General features: G+C 41.3%; 4 protein-coding genes and 1 long non-coding RNA gene across 5 annotated transcripts; 3 read left to right on the top strand and 2 right to left on the bottom strand.

The window, feature by feature from the left end:
• The first annotated feature begins 445 nt into the window (after positions 1–445).
• Positions 446–1,156, top strand: LOC108134355 (uncharacterized). Its single transcript, XM_017254633.3, has one exon. The coding sequence runs from the start codon at positions 534–536 to the stop codon at positions 1,005–1,007; it is 474 nt and encodes a 157-aa protein (XP_017110122.2). The 5' UTR covers positions 446–533; the 3' UTR covers positions 1,008–1,156.
• Positions 1,157–1,358: 202 nt separating this feature from the next.
• LOC122321032 (uncharacterized) lies at positions 1,359–2,804 on the top strand. Its single transcript, XM_043209997.2, has 2 exons — positions 1,359–1,652; positions 1,756–2,804. Exon 2 carries the CDS (start codon positions 1,865–1,867, stop codon positions 2,528–2,530), a length of 666 nt encoding a protein of 221 aa, XP_043065932.1. The 5' UTR covers positions 1,359–1,652; positions 1,756–1,864; the 3' UTR covers positions 2,531–2,804.
• A 395-nt stretch (positions 2,805–3,199) lies between these two features.
• On the bottom strand, positions 3,200–6,831 carry LOC108134350 (uncharacterized). The gene is made up of 2 exons (XM_017254627.3): positions 5,313–6,831; positions 3,200–5,228 (listed from the first exon to the last, which is right to left on the bottom strand). Exons 1-2 carry the CDS (start codon positions 6,279–6,281, stop codon positions 4,014–4,016), a joined length of 2,184 nt encoding a protein of 727 aa, XP_017110116.2. The 5' UTR covers positions 6,282–6,831; the 3' UTR covers positions 3,200–4,013.
• A 10,146-nt stretch (positions 6,832–16,977) lies between these two features.
• LOC108134353 (uncharacterized) lies at positions 16,978–17,684 on the bottom strand. Its single transcript, XM_017254631.3, has one exon. The coding sequence runs from the start codon at positions 17,409–17,411 to the stop codon at positions 17,109–17,111; it is 303 nt and encodes a 100-aa protein (XP_017110120.1). The 5' UTR covers positions 17,412–17,684; the 3' UTR covers positions 16,978–17,108.
• Positions 17,685–19,549: 1,865 nt separating this feature from the next.
• On the top strand, positions 19,550–20,591 carry LOC138926762 (uncharacterized). Its single transcript, XR_011443388.1, has 2 exons — positions 19,550–20,358; positions 20,412–20,591. It is a non-coding gene; the product is annotated as an uncharacterized lncRNA (long non-coding RNA).
• The last annotated feature ends 1,604 nt before the right edge of the window (positions 20,592–22,195 follow it).

Here is a 22,195-nt window from a genome sequence, read left to right as displayed (position 1 = left end):
TTGAAATTTATTGGGGGGTTCAAGGATACGCCAGCGAAATAAGTAATTTAGAGTCCAACGGATAGACGCACAAGGCAATAGAATAAATTTAATTGTCTTTGTGGAATATTTATGTTAAAAGGGAATTTATTCTACCTTCTCAAGTTGAGCCAAAAGATAAATACTTTCTTGATCTTAAAGCCCGTAAGGTATTCCGCTCGAGAATCTGATAAAAATTGGCAAAGATATGGATATTGCTAGGGGCATATAAGAAAATCCTGGAGTTTGCAAGGGGTTGCCCCAATTTTTGATGCTGATTATTAATACATCGGATTAGGAATGAACAAATCGGATAGTTTTTGGCAAAGATACTGCCATCGACTGGCGACACCCTATTCTTCCAATAATCTTTTATGGTTTAAGCTAAGATTCTTAAAGTTTCGTAAAAATTCATTCATTTATGGCACCTCCAAAACTAAGTCAGCTATGACTGGAGTGACAGAACAAAATTGATCCTATTTAGGTCCGCTTACCAATCGGAATCTGGATCCAGGATGTTGCACAGCAGCTACAATCGGGCGCCACGCCGCAAGCTCATCCCGAATCTGTTTAGCATCATCCTGCAGGTGGTGGCCGATTCAACGCGACCATTGACCGAGCACGAGATCGCCGAGGCTGTCTCCAAGAAGATGGAACGCTGCGACGAGGAGCTGAAGCGCCAGATAACGGTCAGCCTGCACGACGCCCTGATTTATGGCTATCTCCGCGTGAAGAACTTTCGTTATTCCATCGTCTCCAGCCGTCTGGAACCAAACTCTCATCAAAGTTTCAGAAACAGATCCGAGGGCTACGGACCGAGCTCCTCAATAGCCGCCGGCATCTCGAACCATCACCGATCGGAGGATAGGATGTCGAGTGCCAACGAAGATGAGGACGACATCAACGATGAGGACGTGAATGCCAACGAGGGGCAAGTTCTCGAACAAGAGAACCATACCAGGGCAGAGCCAGAGAAGCAAATAAATTGAAATTCGTTGAGCAAAATTAATATAAGCTCAACAGTCAAGTGATTAACCCTCGAGTTCTTATGATTTGACGGAGCTAATGCGTAATGGAAAACTATAACGAATAAAATACAATCAATTAGGAATATAAATATATATTTTAATTTAATTTACCTTGTGTATGTTTGTAGATCTTCATGTAATTATGGTATGGGTATTGTTAGAAATATGCGTTTTATACGTATTATACATAAATCTTCAACTGAAAGTTTTGTAAATACAGAATGAAATAACGTGCACAGAATGTTCATCGTTATCGAACACTAAAGCAGCAGGTGGTGAGACTTGTGTCAATTGATTTATATCAATTGATCAGCTTAAAACTCGAAAAACCACAAAAAACCTTTATATTATGGTTTTAGGTGGAACAATTTAAAAAAAAATATATGAAACAAATTTTTTTAAATAACTGGCAAACAAGAGAGCTTCTGCGAATGGAAAAGTCAACAATTACCAACACTACTGTTTAAGATATTGCCAGATAGTGTTAAAAAAAACTTTAGCCAATGGCACTAATGTCAATGGCAGAATAAATTCTACACAATATTTAATAATTTTTGAAGAATAGTAATTGTAAATCTCAGTAGGTGTTACTTGAAATTTCAAGAAGTAAGTATCCGTAACATCATTTTTGGCCTGCAAGGCGAAAAGTTCAAATCGAAGCCAAAATTTATCGAAGTGCATTAAAGTTAAATACGATAATCCTCTTTAGCTTTTGGCACCCATCACTAATTTGAAAAAAAATCAGGCACCTTGAGAACAACGCTACGTACGGAAGCTGGTCGAAAATTTTGTTAAGTTCAACAAAATTGTGCGCAAAGATGAATCGATTTAATCCAATGGACATGGATTGGGACGATGACTGGGAAGAGTTGGCCGAGGTATCCAGCGACGAGCCCTTTGAAACCGTTCTTAACCGCGACAACCAAGATGCTTTGCGTGAGACTCGCTCGGTGCCGATTCATTTTATGCATGGTACGCAGGATGGTCACTGGCACAATGCATTTGCCGACATTGACGACAATGAATCAGAAATAAGCGATGAGAACAATATGGATCCAGCGGCGTTCATCAACTCCCTGGGCTATAACCCCTGGATGCGCGTGGAGGGGTACGGCCTTGACGCTCCACATGCATTGCGCTCTGCAAATTTCAACTTTCGCGAATACGACGACGAGGATGGGGATGGCTACTTGGAAATTTACGGCGACGGCGACAGCGACTATAACGGACTTTCTCTCATTGGAGTCGGCAGCCTTAATCGCAACGAATTTCCATGTAACAACTGCATGATCAACGATGCTTTTCCCCACGGAATCTTTTCCGTTCCATTGAATGAGAAGGAGTTGGCCCGTATTCAGACGGAGCTGGCTGAGCCCGGAGAGGATGTGGTCCCAATGGCAACCTACGTGAAGGAGACCGATGACTTGATCGCCAAAATGCTGGCCGATATTAACGGAGCCGAATCCAAAATGAAGACCGACTAATAATGGCGCTCCACAAATTATGGTTACCGACGAAAAACGACACGTTCTCAACTTATAACATCAGGATACGAAAAAGATTGGCTTGGCTACTACACCTACATCACACGAGGCAAACAAATAAATTATAAACTTCACAATTGGCATATGTAGATTATAAAGAACTTGCGAATGTTATTCTTATCATTTTACTTGAATGAAAACTGTAACTTTATAATTTTTGTAATTGCAAGCCAAGATAAAATCGAATCCCGTCCATTTCGAGAACTAACCTACATTGACGTTTTCTTTATTTCTTTTAATTATATGTAGATATGTTGTATGATATTTATTTATACAATTTTAAATTTTCAGTTCATTTTTTTTTGTTTTTTGCAAAGAGTGCAAAGTTTTATTGTTTCCCAATTATTTATAACTTTTACATGTTTCAGAAGGAAAATGTTTTGCTGGATAAGAGGTTTCAAGAATTTGAAATAAAGTTTTAATTTTGATAATAAGTTTAAAGTTTGTTTTTATTTCTCTGAGCAGACATCTTAACATATTCTCATATGCTATAGAATCACGAACAGAATTTGTATAATTCGCGTATTTTTTAAAGTTACCAGTTATCAAGAGTTATAGGTTCCCCCTTTTTGGATACCCATCCCTCCACTCATTAATAAAACATAAAAATTATTTGAAAAACTACAATTTATTTATACCCGAAAGCTTGCAAATATAAAGGCGCTGGAACCAGGACAACTCGAATGTGATTTAAACGCAAAATAGGAACGGCAGCAGTATTGGAACGCTCGTTATTTACGAAACATGCGCAGGACGGTCCCTTTGATTGCGGCACGATTACGGATCACAGATCACAGATCACGGATCACTGATCACGGGTTGATGGGTTGTGGTGTGACAGATGGGTCACGGATCGAGCATGGCCGGTCCGCGGACTAGTTCACGTACAGTAAAACCAAAATACCAAACCAAATATATGGTGGGCTCGTCGGCGGCACAAGAACTCACAGGACTCGCAGCTTTTGGGCAGCTCGTGGCACTCGTTACGGATGGGACTCGGTTGCAGTTGATAGTAGAGTGCATGGATGCAGTGCGGCAGGATGCACACGAGCTGGTCCCACAGCTATGACTTCTGTGCATGCTCGTTTTTGTAAAAAATATATGGGTGGATATGTATATATCATATAAGATATATATACGCGATACGTCATACGTTAGCTATGCGATGCCAAAAATATGTATGCAGATGTGGCCGGACTGGGTGGGTTAGATGGGGTAGGCCAAAACGGTAATTCACGTATGATGGGATGAGGGTTTCATTTGGATGGCTAAACGGATGGTGTATCGATCGATGTCGATCTTGGGTTTCTCTTGGGTTCTCTTGTTTCTCGGTCTTTTCATGTCTTCATGTCTTCAGGTCTCTTCATGTGTCACTTGTTGTTATCATTACTTGTTCTTGGTTGTGATTCCTTAGTAGCTCTGACTAGCGCTTGCGCCAGGAGAGCGGCTCCTTCTCCAGCTCCTTGGCCCGCTCGGCAGTCTGCTGGTTGCGTCGCATGATCTCCACCTGCTCGATCTCGGTCAGCAGAGAGTATCGGTTGCCGTCCTTGCGCAAGTAACCATTATTGACAGCCGCGTGCAGGGTGTGTGGCACATGGCGCTTCAGCTCCACCTCCGGGCGCTGCAGGCGGACCGACAGAGCGTTGATGATCTCCGGATAGCTGACCGAACGGCTCTGATCCCGCATCAGGGCGATGACGGCATGGAACAGATCCGGTAGCGGTTGCTTGCGGTATCGGATATTCTGCTTGACGGCCAGACGCTGAAGGAGATGGGCGTGGGCATGAGCATGGGCATGCGGATACGGCGGATGGACATGCAAATGTGGATGGAGGTGTGAATGCCCGTGCGTGAGGTGGGTCTGCAGGGGCAGCGGATGCGGTGCCGGTAATAGACCCGGCAATGCCAGCAATCCGCGGCCTCCCCTCACGCCGGCCACCACTCGGCCGCCACCACCGCGAACTCCTCCGACTCCATCTCCAACTTCAATGCCGGCGCTGTCTCCACCATCGCCTCCCGTGGTTGTAGCTTCTCCTTCCAATACAGCGCTGCCTTCTGCTATAGCATAATCTTCATTCTTTTCTCCTTCAGTGACTCCTTCTCCTTCTCCTTGTCCCATGCCGGCAGGTACTCCTTCTCCTACTCCTCCTCCACGGCTCCGAAGTGGCTTGAAGACCGCAGCCCCAGCATTTAGTCTGAACTCTGCCAAGGACTCGGACAAATGCTGCGGCTTATACTGAATGGTGGTGGTGGGCGTGGGCAGCAGGCCACCGCCGCAGCCATCGCCTCCGGTCCCGAACCCCAAGTCCAGACCACGCATCTTGTAGGCGGCGGCGGAGGCGTTTAATTTCGAATTGGCCGCCTTCATAAAAATGGAAGCGGACGGCTTCAGATCGTACAAGGGATCCAGGTCGTCCGAGTTATCCCCTTCCAGAGAAGCGGAATCCAAAGAAGGGGACGCCGTGGCGATGGCCTCCGAATCTGAGTACACTGGAAGTGTAAACGAACTGAAACTGGCACTGGGACTTGGTGTCATGGGCTGAGTGGGCAGTGGCTTAGTAATCGCCGAAGACATGGACATGGCAGCCATCTCGTCATCGGTGGCGCTTTCTATTTCAATGCCGTCACTTATGGGAATCTACAGGAGGAACGTATTATAATAGGATGTCGGACAGATCTGGAAGTCAATTCCCATTCTGATTAGTTTTCCCAAAAAACTCACCTGCTGTGTTGTTGCTGTCGTGCCCGAGAAAATCTCCACATCAGGGATCTGGTCATCGGTGTACGGGGCATGAGCATAGGTGACTGGGAAATGGGTCGACGATAGCGATGTGTCCTGGTCGAGCCCAGTCTCAGTACCGAGTCCATGCCCCTGGTCGCTGGTGCTTCCAGAGGAGCTGCCGCTGGAACTGCCACTTGAGCTTCCACGGGAGCTGTCAGAGCTGCCAGTGGTGCTGTCGCTACGGGTGCTACTCATGTTGTCTTCCCTTATGTCCAGGTCCAGGTCGAGTTCCAGGCCGAGGCCCATCTGCATATTTTGTGTCTGGGGGTCCATCTGGTGGTCCCCCGTCAGTTCTTGGTCCAAGCTCAGGTTCAGGTTGAAGGCAGGAGAGGCAAGCGTCAGCTTGCGGAGCGGCAGGGGCGATGGCAGTGGTAGCGACTGGGAATGCAATAGCGGATGGTGGTTATGCTGACTCTGGTGATGGTGCAGCTGGCTCATGTGGTGCTGGTGCTGCTGCAGGTGATGGTTCAACTGGGTGATATGATTGAGCTGGTTGATCTGACTGATCTGGTTCAGGTGGCTGAGTTGGTTGAGCTGACTGATTTGATTTATTTGACTGAGGTGGCTCAGCTGGGGGCCGACCTGGTGGGGGTGGTGACGATGCTGCTGCAGCAGCTGGCGGTGCAGCTGGGGGTGGTGGTGAAGCTGTTGCTGCTGGTGGAGTTGGTGCTGCAGATGCTGGCGGTGGAGCTGGTAAGCTTGTGCGTTGTGGCGGTGGTGGTTGTAGAGTCGGTGTGGCTGCTGCATATGGTCCATGGGATGGTGGTTTTGCGGCTGTGGACCAAGCTTCTGGCCGAGGATCATACTGTGCCCATGTCGTGCCGTAGCGGTGGCGGCAGCGGCAGCCGCGGCAGCTGCCATGGCATTGTGTGACGACGGCTCACCCAGATTCACTTGGACATCTTCCATTTTCCGACTGCCAGGATACACAGATACCAACGAAGTTTTTTCAGATATAGCTCTCCTTTCCTGTCAATGTTTCAAGTACTGTAATAGACTTGATTTTTTCGCTTCCTGTTTTGTACAAAGAAACTGCCAGGGGTTCAAGTTCCACTCGACTTTTGACGCGATATCGATTCCGTGGATCGCTATCACTGTCAAAGATCGGGTATCGATTTTTTCGTTTCGACTCTTGTACCTCTTTATCAAAACTTGATTCGCGAGTTTATTGTAGTTTTTCGGGAATATTGTTGATTTTTCAGTTGGGTCTTCTGCGGTTATCTGACTACGGTAATTGGGTCTGGAGGAAAACCGGGAAAACAGGCAGGCTAGACACTGAGGACCAATAACCCAACGTTTCGAACACGGTACGGAGATACGTTAATTTACAACAGTTTTTGTGTGCTGCCGAAAGAGAAATTTTGTCGATCGAATAAAGGGTGTATGTATATGTGTATATTTATAGCAGAGCTAAGTGAAGTGAAGTGAAATCTGAAATCTGGGACTGACTGGCATGTTGGTGCGGACGCCAACTACGTTTCCACACATTCCAGGGCCTCAAAAAAAAAATATTTTATTATAAAAAATTTAAATTTACCCTTCTTCAAAAAAGGAATTATGGAGCAAGGAAAATTGATATGATATAAGGATAACGAAGTTGAAAGCCTCCGAATGGCTTGTCCGAATCAGATGAAAATCGATATCGGTTATCGGTAGGAAGACAACTGCGTTTAAGTGTTGGCGATGTACTTGAATTTAAGTTAACAGATTTAGTAATCTTAATTTTATATGCATTTTTAAATCGTTTATTACTTTTAGTATCAATCACAAATATGAATTTGTTCCAAATATTTAAGATATTATATGTACATATATTTTGGTAAAAAAAAAAACAACCTAAAATAAATTCTTTCGCACTTTTACACTCATATCTTTTATTTGACTTTTGTATGCCATTAAATATGTCAAATATTTAGCCTATCCTTGTTTATAATGGTAAAAAAAATAATCATAATTGTTTGAAAAATAAAAATAATTTCAAAGTTTTAAAGGCTTTACTTCAAAACAAGTCAAAGTCATTTGAAATCGCACTTAAATCTATCTTATAAAAGAATTTAAATAAAATTAGCTAAAAAATTTATAATAACTCGCAATCTTATCTAATCCCTCAAAGCTACATACATTTAATCTGACTTAAAATTTAAGAAAACATATATATTTTTTGGAACATATTGTTATAAATATTTGTATGCCTAACACATTATACGTTTTTTAATAATTTTCTTAATCTAAACTAGAAAAAGCATAAAAGAGACTCTTATTTTTAATAAAGAATAATATGTTAAATATTTTTTTCTACGTTTTCCTAACTAATTTATATTAATTAAAGATCATAATCATATTTAAGAAACCCATTTAAAATAAGAAGCCCCGGAAGCTTACCCTAAGTTTTTGGGGTTTTCCCCGAAAAAAAGTGATAATAAATAAATATGATGGCAAAGATGGGGTGGCAAATTCTGCATAAATATGTTGAGTAGATAAATAAGCAGCCAAATAGAAAAACCAAATCAACAGCTAGGGAGTATAACAATTTTGGGTCCAGACCCTTTCAACCCAGAAAGATGACTCAGCCGCAGGCTAAAAAACAGAAAACCAGGCCCAATCCGTTTACCCACAACATGTAAAACAATATGCTGCCAAGGGATGTTAGAGGTCTTTAAGCTTCTTGCCTAAAAACCCGAAAAAAAAACAAAAAAAGGAGCATAATCAAATAGAGGGGGAACGAGCCCGGAGCACAGAGACTTTTCCTTGTGATGAGGTGCGAAAAATCACAAGAATTGGATTTTGGTTTTGAATTATGGCCCAAAAAAAAAGGGGTCTAGCTTGTGGTAATGGAAAGTGGGGGTGGCAGTGGTTGGATAATTCCAGAGTAAGTGTCCTGCGAGTCCCTGCTAATGTGCCATGTCACTCACTGGCGCGCAGTGTTGGGTAATTTCACAATTTTCAAATTACACACCGCAAAATCTCATTTAGCTGAGCAAAGTCAGTTGACTGGACTAAGCTGCGGCACACACACACTCTAAATGAGTGTCCTCTGCAGGGAGCGGAGAGGGGTGACGAGGGCGGGTGTGTGAGGGTGACCACATCCTGCCGCACTCTAATGTCCTTGCCCAGCTCACGCTCACTTGCCTCGCATTCAACGGGCGTGAAAACAGCAAGGAGCCGGCAGGAGCAAGAGTCTGGTCGGAGTCCTTTAGCCTGAAGCAGCAGCAGCAGCTGGCAGGACCCTCTGGCAAGGACCCTACAGGCCAAACAGGTATTATTGCACATGGACGATGGGTGTTGGTGTTGGTGGTGGTAGTGTTGCTGGTGGTGGTGCTGGTGGTGGCGATGGAGGATCCCCAGACGCATGGCCAAGGACACGAGCGTGACTAAATCCCTAAAGCACTGACTTTCGCAGGACCAAACATCCAGCAGGGTGAACGCATCCTGTTTTGGAGCCTTTAAGCGCCACTGAACTCAAACAAAGCCACACACACAGAGTAAATGCCCAAGGATAAAAGGATATTCGTTCAAATATATTAGTTTCCTCATACAATTTTTATAAATTAATTAATTTATGCATTAAATATAAAATAGGATAATTAGTCTATGAAAATAAGGAATTTGAAGTTACTTGCTGGAATACATAAGATTCTAGAAATAGAAATATATCCAAGAACCCGTTCTGTTACTAATTTTTTAAGCAAAATTCTTAAAGACTTTCAAACATCCTTTTTAGGATTTCGATATGAAATTCATAAGTATAAGAAGAAGGAGCTGTAGGAGCCAAAGGAACTGAAGCTGGGGGAGGTCAAGTGGGAGGCCACTTGACCGATGTGCCTGGGGCTGATGCCACATGAAGAAGACCATCGGGCACAAAGGACGCGATTGAGGCCGACTTAGTCAACGTATCCTTGTTGATATGACCGCAAGCTCAAGGCTTTTAGATGCCACCATCACACCTGACCTGGGATGGGTTCTTGTGGGCGGTGAGTAGATGGTTAGTGGGTGATGGGTGATGGGTGGTCGTGTTTTATGGTGGGTGTTGCCAGGGCCTTCGAGTTGCATTTCAATTAGCTCGTTTGGCTGCCGGCGCAAAGCGAAAATGCCAGGATTCAGTGCAGTTGACAAACAGGACGTTCGGGATTCGGGGATTGGATGGGATTGCCACTACCATTGCTACTGCCAGTGCCACTGCCAGTGCCTATGCATGTGCCACGGCCCCTTCAAAGTGCAACTGCTTGCAACTGCCACACCGCACATCGATCAGCCAAATAGGACCGGACATTCTGGGATTAATATTAACCCACTCTCGGAGCTAGGCTAAGTGAGTTGCCATAATTGGCAACTGAGGGAGCCTGCCTGATTCCTTTAATAATCTTTCAGTTTAAGATCGTAGAAATTATTTTCTTTTCAATGAAACTTTTCTATTCAAATGGGTTGCCCAACCTCAAAGACTCTAGAATCTAGATTAAATCCTGTGCAAGTAGTTATGAATTTTTATATTAATTTATATCCCAGCAGGATAGTCAGTCAGTCAGTCAGTCAGTCAGCTAGTCATTCTGTCATTATTTCAGTGTTTCTTTCAGATCTGCTCAGTTAACTAGCTATTGTGTGCAAGGAGGCGAGTATCTAGAGCTCGTCATGATTGTTTTGTAATTGGAATGCGACAAAGGATATGGCTGGAGTGGGTGGAAGGAGGCATCTCTTCAAATGCAAGGACAATAATAACAGCAGCAGCAACAAGGAGGAGTGAGGAGTGAATGCCAACTCAACTAACAATTTGCTTCAATTATAAAAAGCGTCGCGACAAAGTGGCGCCACCAAGCGACGGGCGGTGGTGGGAGGTTGGTGGTTCTGGGTCGTCCTGGGGTGGCTTGGGTGGCTCGGTCGGTTGCTGTTGCTGTTGCTGGAGAGATGCTGGCGGTGGTGCTGTTGCTTTTGCCTTTTGCTGATGAAATGGGCAAACAGTGGACAGAGTGCCCGCGGAGATGGGAGATGGCCTGGTAATCAGCATGGCGACGCATTTGCTCCTTTGAGTCCTGCAGCTCCTTCCTCCAAAAATCATCCGGCAGTGCTGTCTGCCAATAATGAAAAGTATTTTTAATTTATTAAATTTTAATCTTAGTAGTTTATAGGAGTTAATAGGAGTTTAGGTTGTAGAAAAGTACAATAAATGTTTAAACATATTTTTTAAAATATAGTGCACTTAAATATAGAAGATAGTGAACCAATTCTTAGTTTTAAGGTTTAAAAGATAATCTTAGAAGTTTTAGAGTATTTTGCTAAACTCTTAAAGAGAAAGAATATACATACTATAAGCTCAAAAAATATAGTAAGAAAATTCCAACTTATTTAAAAATTTTTGAACTTCTCACTCGGAAATTACTATCCAAATTTTTATTTTCTAAACCTAAAAGTCCTTCATCTAAAACAACAGATTAACTAAATACTAAACCAATTATTAAAAACGCTCATAAATCTATCCATTTTAACCAATTTTTAGTCAGCTTTTGAAAATTGGGCTGATTATCTGGCTACCAAAAGCTTTAGCTGGAAAAGAGCCAAGTTAACAAACTTGAAGCCAAGTGAAAGAGAAGAGTCAACGACTCGATGACGCAGCTGGCCTCGACCGGAATGAAAGTGGAACTGGAGCAAAAAGGGGGTCGACTGGCGTCACTCCCATTCCTGTCATCTCCTAGTCCTCCTCCATCTGCAACTGCCTCCACATCAACATCCACATCCTCATCCTTCGTCCTTTGTCTGGCGTCTATATGGTCATCAACTTATTTCCATGCTGCATGCAACTCGAAGCCCATCATAATTGTATTTTGTTGCAGCAGTCAGGCGGAGATCAGAATCCAGAGTTTGTTGTCTCAGCTCGATAGAGCTGAGGATGAGGATGGTGATGGAGTGAAGGTGAACCTGTTGCCTTCTGGCGGCCAGGACACGGAGCACAAAAGGATGAAGACAGGACAGGACAGGGCAGGATGGTCAGGATAGACAGGATGGCAGCATGGCAGGCTTGGGGCTCAGGAACTTATCCTGGCCAGCTGGGCGATGATTTACTGAGCTCGTGTGATTCATAAATATCTCGACTCAACGCCGGCTCAGGAATCCGGCTGTCCATTGTCCAAAGTCCTTTGTCCAGCTGCCCTCGATTGTCACAATTATGCACAGAAAGAAAATTTTAATTTATTAATAAAATACATTCTCAAGAGAAGAAATAATCACCTCCAACATAAGTTTACTTACTTTTGGTTTTTTTTAAATTATTTTGAGTATGTCCTTCAAATGTCTCTCAGTGCAAGGTCAGGACTTCGGGCTGAGTTGAGTTTAAATACCAGCGGATGAAGCGGCTGCCATTTGTCATGGCATTGCAGAAACTGGAGCTCGAAGCTTCCAGCAGCAAACTGAGGCATGTGTGCCAGGATCCGAGTTTAAATGTTAATAGTTCACAGGCTGCTTGATCCTTTCAGTTGTAGCGATTCAAAGGAATGCCAGAGTCCCTTCAAATGCCGGAGAGAGATTAGACGACGAAAGGAATTGTAACCCGATTCGAGGTACACTAAAAGTGAAAACTGAAATGAATATAATTTAAAAATCACTTTTGTTTGTTTTCAGGTCACTAAAACAATATTTGAATAATTAAATAAATATATACATATGTATATTCTTTATACATATATACAATCATATAAAAAGTAATAATTTTTAATTGAAAACCAAATAAATTTATTCCAACAGCTGAAGTGTTCACACTCCATGAAAAAAATGGTCAAAAAAAATTATACATATAGTATTGTAGTTCATATCCTGCGGGAATGAACCACCTCGACCACCCAATTAACGAATTAACGAGGCCACCCCCTATAGAGCCCAATACAAGGGCAATAATAATGACAATCATTTAATTTCAGGTTAATTGCACACACTCGCCCATAAATTGTGCGGTGTTTGGGTAATTTATTTGCATATTTCACCGAAGCGCGAGCTGACAGCCCGAAATTATGTGCTACAAAATACCAGAAATGCCTAGGAAATGTTGAATATTTTTTTGGTGGCAGGAGGTTCTTGGTAATTAGGGCGTTGAAAATTTAAGATATTCAAGAAAAGCTACAGGAAAGCTAAGATAAAATAAGGAGGAAATATACAATACTTTAAATACTCTATAAGATAAAAATAGGAATAGGAATAGGATATAGATAGCTCATCTTTCTATTATTTATAATATAATTGTAAAGATGTGAAGCTTATACCTTTAATTAACAAAAACTTATGCAATTTTTTGATCTTTCAGTTATATGACTGCTACAGATACTGTCCGCCGATCCGCCTAGTTAGATAAAAGAGTATGTACTATAAAACTGAGACACTAATTTAAGAAAAAAAAATTAACGGGCAAACGGATACGTGGACATGCTTATATTTTATTATAAAAAAATAATAAAACTCTCTACAAGAGTATTAAATAAATAAAGAACTTGTTAAATGCATTTTCGTGTCAAAATTAATTTAATGCTGTGCCCCCCTGAGGCTCGGCTAGAGCCAAGAGTTCGGGCCGCAAAAAAAAAATGAAACGAACTGAATTGGAACGGAACGAACCGGAAACGGAACCGGAAACGCACACATTTACGCAAGGGAGGGGAAGAGGTATATTGTAGTATACTCGCACCATATTTGGCTTATTTATTTGCTGGCAGAAATGCTCGACACCCGCCCTCGCACTGGAGCACATTTCTCACCTAATAAAATTACAATGGCACACCCCACGGTACACGTACCCTCCAGGACTGCATTCCACCCTCACATGTTGCTCCTGATCCTGATTCTGTGCAACATACACACACACACACACCCCCCACTGGTTGCTGCCCCCTGAGCTCTGGCCCCTTGTCCGCTGTCCGTTGTCCTTTTCGCTCCTTTTTGATGTAAATTTAATTTCGGTTTTCACATTTTGAGGTTTTCATAGCCACATGCCGGCAATGGGGACTATGTACTGCAAAAAATTACATACATACTTTTAGCTTTTGTAAAATATTTTTATACCTACATAATTAATTTTTTTTTATTTTTTAAATAACTCCTTATTTGTTTATTTTATTTTATTAAAAAGTGTCTTAGGAAATCTCTTTCAGTTTTTAGCATTTATCTCTGTGCCTTTGAACCCCTGTAGCCTGAAGTGAGGGTCCGTGTCTCAGTCTTGTCCTGCTCCTGCTCCTGCTTCCGCTCCTACTCCTACTCCTGTTCCTGTGCCTGTCCCCCTGCACCTTTTAACACCGCCTTCTTTTTCGCAGTGTGTCGTATCCCCTGAGGATTCGGGAAGCATATTCAGCCGCCGTAATGCTTCTTTCATCGTTACTCCAGCTCCAGGACCTGCTCAGGCTTCAGCTCCTGCTCCAGCTCTTGCTTCTGGCTGTCCTGATAGTCCTGGTCCTAGTGTTCTTTTCCTTCGTCCTGTCACTCTGTCATCAGCGTCGCATATTGTTCGCCTTTGTCCGGTTTGTGGCCCCCACATGAATATGTCAACTCGATTCCCTGGCGTGTGCTCCGAATCGAGTTTTGTGTTTTGCGCATTTCTTTTTTTTCCAATTTTTGTACGCTTTTCTTTTCTTTTTTTGTTGTTGTTGTTGTATTTTTGCAGGTCCTGTTTTTCCATAACTGCATACTCCGTCCGGATGAACTGCGATTTCAATTAAGACACCCAAAAACGCCATCCGAATTGTGCGCTCCATTCGCTGCAATTTCAATCTGTTTTCGTGATAGTTTCAATGCAAAAATTTAATTTGAACGAAAAATACATATATACATACCAGTTTTATTTTTCCATTCTATAATGTGTGGAATTTATAGTCTTTCTACGGAAAAATACTAACAATTATTACTTTTAGCCAATATACTCTTTTTGTGGCTAAATTCCACGCTTCATTCGCTGCAATTTCAATATATTCTGCACTAGTTTTGAAGGAAAAAAAAACAAAGAGTATATAATACTGGGGTACTTTTTTGTTTTCATAAATAAACAAAAATAAAACTAAATATTTCTTATATATTAGTGGTTAAATAAATATTAAAATTAAACAAATATGAGGGGAGAAGTTCATTGACACACAACCGGAAGAACTTCACACACAGGCATCCTTTTAAATGAGGCACATGAATGACAAAAAGAAAGGAGAAAGAATTCAAGAATCTCCAAAGCCAGACACTTGACACAAAGCTTAATTGCAGGACCCAAGGACCAGGCAGGCCAAGGGACCAGGGAACAAGGCCCGATTCCGGCGCGTATTTGGAGCCTCCTTCCCAGGACTCGGATTCAGACTGTGAAAAAGCGCCGAGTGCACTCGAGGTAATTTGATTTAATTGTGCGTGCCTGCCACCAGCAAAAACCAACAACAACAACAAATAAGAGAACAACAATAATAAAACAATAGCCCTTTGCCAAGTTGCCACAAGTTGCAACTCTTTGCTCATATGTTTCATAAGTTTGTGGTTGCTTTTTTCTAGATACCCTCGTATCCTTCAGAGAAACATATCCTTACCAAATTTTTAATTATTACTTTTTTAATTTTTAATATTTTTTAAAAGTACACAAATCTATATTTAATATTTATAAAAATATATATTCTATTATATCACTGTAGTCTAATTATTTTAAGTTGACTTCCAGGGTATCTAGTTATTTTTTTACATTTTTTAGCTCATAAGAAATTTAAAAGTCCAGGTCTGAAGCTGTTGAACTCTATTCTCTTGAACTTGCCACTGAAGAATGAGGCAAGTGGCAAGTGGCAAGCAAGTTGCAGAAGTTGCACAGCAAAAGTGGCAGAAGGAGGGCCTGTTTTGTACGCCATGGTCACCGTTGCAGGACTTTATTAACTGCGGCTTTTGTTTTTCTAGTTGGCAGTGGGACTGGTCCGTTCCCTGGGAATCCACTGCATAAATCATCAACGCAATGGCCTTTAATGCATAATTTATTTACCGTTCCAGGATCCAGGATTCACGATTCAGGATGCGGGATGCCCTCTCTACCCAGATGTCTCTGTCTGCGGTGTTTCTGTTTTTTTTTTGTATTTGTGTTGGTTATTATTGTTGTATATTTTTGGTGTCGATTTTTGGTTTCGGTTTTTGAGTTTGTGTTTTTACACTATAGAAGACGGCAAACTAGTTTTTAGGGATAGGATGGACTATCTCTGAAATATATAGTCTTTTCAGTCTGTCTGCATAACCATCTGCATTTTTTAAAGATTTTATTTTATTTTTTAAGATTTCAAAAATTGCTATACATGTAAAATACTTTTAATATTTTTTTAAGATGGATGTTAGCTCTATCGCATATCAACCCCCTGTCTGCCTGTCCGTCTTTTCTCATCAAAGCTGCTTCTCGTTACTTATAATTTTATTTATTTAATACATTTTTTTGTTCATTCACAAAAAAATCGTTACATCTGAGAAATTTATAGCTGTCGAGTATTTCCGCTTCCGTTTGCAATTAAACAAGCGACTAAAATAATAATAAAACATGCTAGACATCTCGTCAAGGATGCGATGGCGAAGGCATAATCAATTATTTGCCCTTCGATTCATGAATTCTAGATCGATAATTGTCATTCAAGGGGATTTCCGCTAAGCAGATGCTCTCTGTTAAAACATATATATGTATTCACAATCGATATGAAGCTAATTTATTAGTAATTAGTAAACAGGACATTTGACTTGGAACGCAGTCTGGTGTAAATATTAATTTGGAAAAACTTCTGTTATTTATCTGGCAGCGTGTGGGATGTTTCAATTAAAATTTAATTACCCAAGTGTTCAGTTCCGAATTTTAATTGGAATGGCCAAACAATTGAAAATCTAGTGGCCATTCATCTAGATTTCATCTAGCACATCCAGAACCTATAAATAATTCATAGTTCATAATGGCGTTTGTTTTTTGATGACCAGAGATTCCCTCAAAAATTAAAACAAAATTTGGTATACAACCATAGACTACCAGCCCGACTACTATCCAGACTAAAAATATCAGCTGGATAATGTTTGATTTTAACCGCGTAATTTATGATTTAATTGCATATTTGGTGGTGCAATGCAAATACCGAAAAAAACATCCGTAACCCCAACACCACTCTGTGTGTGGTTGCCTTTGGAACGACGTGCATTTCATTTAGATAACCGCAAATATTTGCCGCAAAACGCGTTTGTTCACTCCCCCGCCCCCCATTCCCAGCCTGCCACATGCCACTTTCGACGCGACAAAATCCCAGTCTCTGCGGTTCGTTAAAGCGAATTATTACTGCACCTGGGTGGGTGGCAGTCGTCGATGGGCCACCTCCACGATGGGCCACAAATGCCGATAAATATAATTAGGCTATTCATTTTATGCTTGCTAAAATCAATCTACTTCTATTGGAGAGACAGTCATGAGGGCTGTTGGCTTTAAATTTATTTAACGTCCAAAAATTACAGTGACGAATGCGCATTCAATGTTACTAATGGATGATATTACTGTGAACGATACAACAAATACACCTTTAAGAGATAAAAAAATATAGGGGTTTCGACTTTATAAGTATTCAATATATGTATTTCATTAGGAATTTATTTTATTATTATTTTATTTAATTATAATTAGGAATCCAATAGGAATCATAAGAAGATTCTTGGATATTATATCAGATAATGTGTTTTACATAAGATTCAGTATGAATTTCAATAATTTATGTTTTGGGGCTTATCTGATCCTCTAGTCCAGTTCTATCGGTGTGGGTTGGAGGGATCCAGATGAGCCATCAGCTCGCCCAGTCGCCGGGACCTCAGGGAGAAATGATCCTTCTGGCGTTTCAAGATGCCGTAAGCCACACCGTCCCGCAGATTAATCCTGACCTGGCGTTGGAATTCCGGATCGGTGCGGCGATAGGTGATACCCAGGGCGGCGATCACCTCGGTGACGCTCATGGGTCGATGGGCTTCCTCCAGGAGGCGCAGGATGCTCCGCAGCAGGTTCGGCACTAGGCGGCGCTGTGCCGGCAGGGCTCGTGTCTTGTAGGTGACCGGCATCCTGTCTATATCCTTTTGGTTACTGATTTCCAGCTATACCCGACTGCTGATCCAACCTGCTCCCGATTCCTCTCCAAAGTCCAGTATCTAAGCGGCCGGCATTATCGCTTCAAAATTTAGTTCGATGAGAAAAAAAAGGGAATAACAAAAGGACGAAAGTGGACTGGACGGAGGGAAGAAATGGAGGGTGTGGCAACAATTTTGTGTCCGACTAGCAAGTGAGTCTCGAAGGAATGCCAGTTTCAGCCCCAAATACTGATGTGCCCCACCAGGCCTGCTACCATTTCAGTTTCCAAAACAAACCAGCATGTGGAAAAGCATGCTGTTCTACGGGGCAGGACTCCTCACACTTCTTCCTTACGGCCAATTAATCAGGAGATCCTGCAACCGGGAGCAGGAGCAGGAGCTGGTTGAACTTGAATGACCTCGAGGCATAAAAACGAAAACGTCGTCTACAAAGCAACGGAATAGCGGAGAACCGGAAAGCCACCAAGCCGGGTGCACTCGAAGAAATTACAAAAGACTATGTCATTTTTCGGAAAAGGATAACAATACAAACAAGCAAAGAAAAACGAAATAAATCTTTGATATTTTCTATTAAATATTAGCTTTGGTAAACCTTAAATTTTTCTACAAGTGCCGCCAGGAAGTGGAAACACTAGCCAAGGACCCCCGCAAAACATCAAGTGACATTTGAACGGAGACAAAAAGTCATTATCACGGCGACGTCGGGCCGCACTCCCCCTTCCTCATAACCTGGGAAACCTGGCACTCTGTTCCTGGTCCTTCTTCCTGCCCAGCTCCAACTTTCCAGCTGGATCACCCCTCGGTATAGCCCTCCAAAGTCCCCTATATTCCGCACTAGATTCGCATTCGGATTCGGATCATGTGCAGCATATGGAGCGGAGGAGCACGTGGTTGGAGTTGGCCGCCATCATCGTCGTCATCGTCTTTGTCGCCATGTTTTTGCCTTTTCCGGCATTTTGTTTACGATTCCTTTTTGTTTTTGCCCTCACACACATACACATATATAGTATATGTTATAGTATGTGTGGGTTATCCTTTTTTTCCCTTTTTTTTTTTGTTTTTAAGCGAAGCGTTTTCTGGGCTCCCCAGCGTTCGCGTATTTCCTTTCGAGATGCGAGTTGGCAGACGGCAGTTTTCCCTGAATGATTTTCACTTGTTTGTGCTTGTTGTCCTTTGTTCGGCTGGCCCAAGAGAAAGCCGACCCTGTTTCGAGGACTCTCCTTTTATTTTCAGCACTGAGACAACAATTTTACATTAATTTGTATAGATTTTTGTATTTTTTATGAAACTTCTGTTCAATATTTCAAGCAATATTTCAAGTTAATTCTTCTGTATAATTTTCTACAATCTTTGAACTTTTAACATTTAATTTCTAGAACACCCAAAAATAATAATTTTCTATTTTGTATGCCTTTAATTTTTATTTTCAGTGCAAGTCTTCTTCATCAGTAGCAGCCGCCAAGTGCAATTGTCATAAAGTGTCATTGGCTGACGTCGCTGCCTCGCATCCTTGCATCCTTGGATGCTTGGCGAGGTCCTTTGTGTAGTTGTTGGTGCGGTGAATCAACTTAAATGAGTATCCGCTTTGTAACTACAAGTGCGTGGCTTCGTTTTGTTCCCTGCTTCCCTTTTTGGCCAGTAGCTCGGTGGCCAGGAGAAGGTGGCCAGCCAATTGGCTTTGTGTGCGACTTGGCTTTGTCCTTAGTCCTGGACGCGGCCAGAGATCCCAAAAGCCCAGATCCCAGATCCCAGGTCTAGGTCTAGGATAAAGCATTATGGTATGAGTGGGGTATGCGGTTTATATGGAAATGGAAACGTGTCTCATTTTAGTGAAAGCTTTACTTCAGCGGGAAGTTCAACCCGAACCTTCCAAACACACAAAAAAATAAACATAATCCCCGTTATCCTGCCTAGCTTATAAATCTCAGGACTTTTGTTTTTAAGGTTAAAGCGCAAGTATTTAGTTTAAGTAACTTATATATTAAAGAATAAATTACTTTGTTTAAAATAGTTTAAACATTTTATAGTTTTTTAAACGAGTTGAAACATTTTTAAAATTATTGAACTACGAGACATGTTTTTTTGAATTATATTTCCCATTTTCCCTAAAACTTAAACTTCAAAAATGTAAACCTTTAATGTGGGGACATCCAATCATAACCCAAAAATGAAAATCCTTTTAATTTTCCGAAAATTTCCTACCCACTTTCGCTCCACCTAAAACGTATCTCCGGCAAACTCGACTGTACTTTGGCATCTATGCAAAAACGGTCGGAAAATCGTTGGGAAAAGCGAACGGAAAAGTGATTTATGCAGGATCTGTGTCGCATGGCGGCGAAAAACTGAGAAGACTCCCAGTATCCTTAAGCGGCTTATGAGTAATGCCGCGAGTCCTGCGGCGATACACGGCGACACACACTGCCGCATCCTCCATATGGCTATTGGCCGGAGAGTTGTAGGATACCAGGACCTAGCCCTGGGCTACGATCTGGGCCTCCAAACTTGGCCAACTGGCTGGGGGCCAAAAGCCAACTGAAAAAAAAAAAAATAAGGCTAGAAAGTGACAGCGACAGGTGGAGAAATGTGAGAATTTTGTAGCCATCCTTTCCCAAAAACAACAATGTATAAGATACAACATTTTTGGATTCCCCCCGGATCCGAAAAAGTGTTTTTCCCGAATTGAATATGGCCCGTCCCGGAGAAACAATTACAAAACACTGACTAGGTGAGCGTTGGCAAGGGGGGAGGTCTGAAAGGACCTGGAGTTCAAAGGACCTCGAACACATAAATGCCAGCCAGGAATGATAAATTGACGCTTGACGGGAATGCGGGAATGAATGCCAGTGAGAGGAACTCGCGATGGGATTAAACTAGCAGATACAACTGCCAACGGAGTATGGAATCTACACTGTCAGAAGAAGTAAAAAAAGGGCTCTTATTTTGGCTGAAATAAATTGTTTTAATTATTTCTAGAATTGAAAGGTGTTTGCCCTATACTTACAAGAATAGGTACCTTCGGCGCAGACAAACAAACAAAGAAGCGGCCACAAGGACATGCGGTCATAACTTTAATGACTTTTGGCTCTTAATATTTTTGAAAAAACCAAAGGAACAAATTTAATATATATTTTTTTCTGTGTCCTAGCATTGGAACAGGGTTAGATTCATTTGTAAGTGGGCTTGGGGTTTCTCTTTATTTTTTGGAGGTTGAAGGGAGGTGGGTGGCCAGACAATGGGCGACATTGAGCAATTGCCGTACATAAATATCCCGGCATTCACTCACACACGAGGCCTCATCATAGTGTCAGGTCTCAGGACCAGGACTCAGGACTCGCAGACTTGTGACTTTGGACAACCACCTGTCAGGACGTCAGGATAGCCAAAACATAAACAATCCGAACAAATCAAAACAAGCGAAGGAAGCCGAACGTGCGGCGGAGAGCGGTGACGCGTGCAAGCAACATGTTGCCAGGATGCCAGAGCAAGGACATGCGCATTCCCCAATGCGCAACATTGTTGCCGAGTTCGAAATTTTTGTGGCAACATTTCGATGATGTAGAAGGTTTTTATTGCCAACGAAGAAGCGGTTGCACTTGCGTGGTTTCAAAAGGATTATAAAGTCCATAAAGTATTTTGTTTCTAAATAAGTTATTTTTATTCGATTTTTTTGAAAGTTTTAAGACATTTTTGTGATAATTATATAGGGATTATGTAGGGAATAATAGGGCTCACGACCCCTTTAAACATAACTTCTTCATATATTATCCTTTGTTATATTAAAAGCACTCAACAATGTTTTTCCTTTGTCATTTATTCTTTGTTGTTCCTAAAATTTCGAACCAGCCAGTCAGGCCTATTCTTTTCCTTAAACTAGAAACTCTTAAATATTAAACCTAAAATGAAGAAACTTTAATAGAATATAAGTCAAAGGAAATGTTTAACATTTCTTAAGATCTTTACATTTACTCCTTATATTTTTCCTTCTTTCTTACCTTATAAATCTTATATAAATATTATATAAATAATTATCTATAATTGAAATCACGCTATTATTAATATTATTTATAAGCAGCTAAATAAATACCAATAAGGAATTCAGGAAAAATTTCGATTTAAGTATTAAGGCGTTACTTTAAGCATAAATTTCAACGCAATTAAATATTAAAAAAATATATATACGGGATTATGTAAAATATAAAACAAAATAAAAAGCTGCATTGTTTTAAATATTTAAATATTCATATTTTTTTTTTAAATGAATACTTTGTAAAGCTTAAAGCAGATATACAAATTTGAGAAATTTATGTTTTTGTTTTATGTTTTTTATGAAAATTGAAATTTGAGTTTTAATGAGAATATTTTCATAAATCCCACAAACTTGCTTTATATTGGCAGGCCAAAAGGATAACGTGCCAGGATAACAGTGGCATTTAGGGCAAGTCAGTGAAAATATGGAAATGCCGACACTGCCATATAATAACTGGGAAAATTTCATATTAATGAGTAGCTACTTTAATCCGCGCCGCATGAATACATTTTCCATTTATGTATGTACCGCATATGCACGTGAGCAACACATTCTATATGAATATATATTATGAATATATAGATATATATATAACTCTTGGTGTCTGGTTTGAGAGAAATCGCTGGGCAACAAAAAGAGTGTTTAATTAGCATATGGCGGCAATTAATTAATTTGCAACGCGACCAGCAAACCAACGCAGAACCTCCCCTCATAACCTTTATGCAATTTT

This window comes from Drosophila bipectinata, chromosome XL (genome assembly GCF_030179905.1).
Source record: "Drosophila bipectinata strain 14024-0381.07 chromosome XL, DbipHiC1v2, whole genome shotgun sequence".
NCBI lineage: Eukaryota > Metazoa > Arthropoda > Insecta > Diptera > Drosophilidae > Drosophila > Drosophila bipectinata.
The sequence above is the reverse complement of the archived record's forward strand: the minus strand, read 5'-3'. Positions and strand labels throughout refer to the sequence as shown.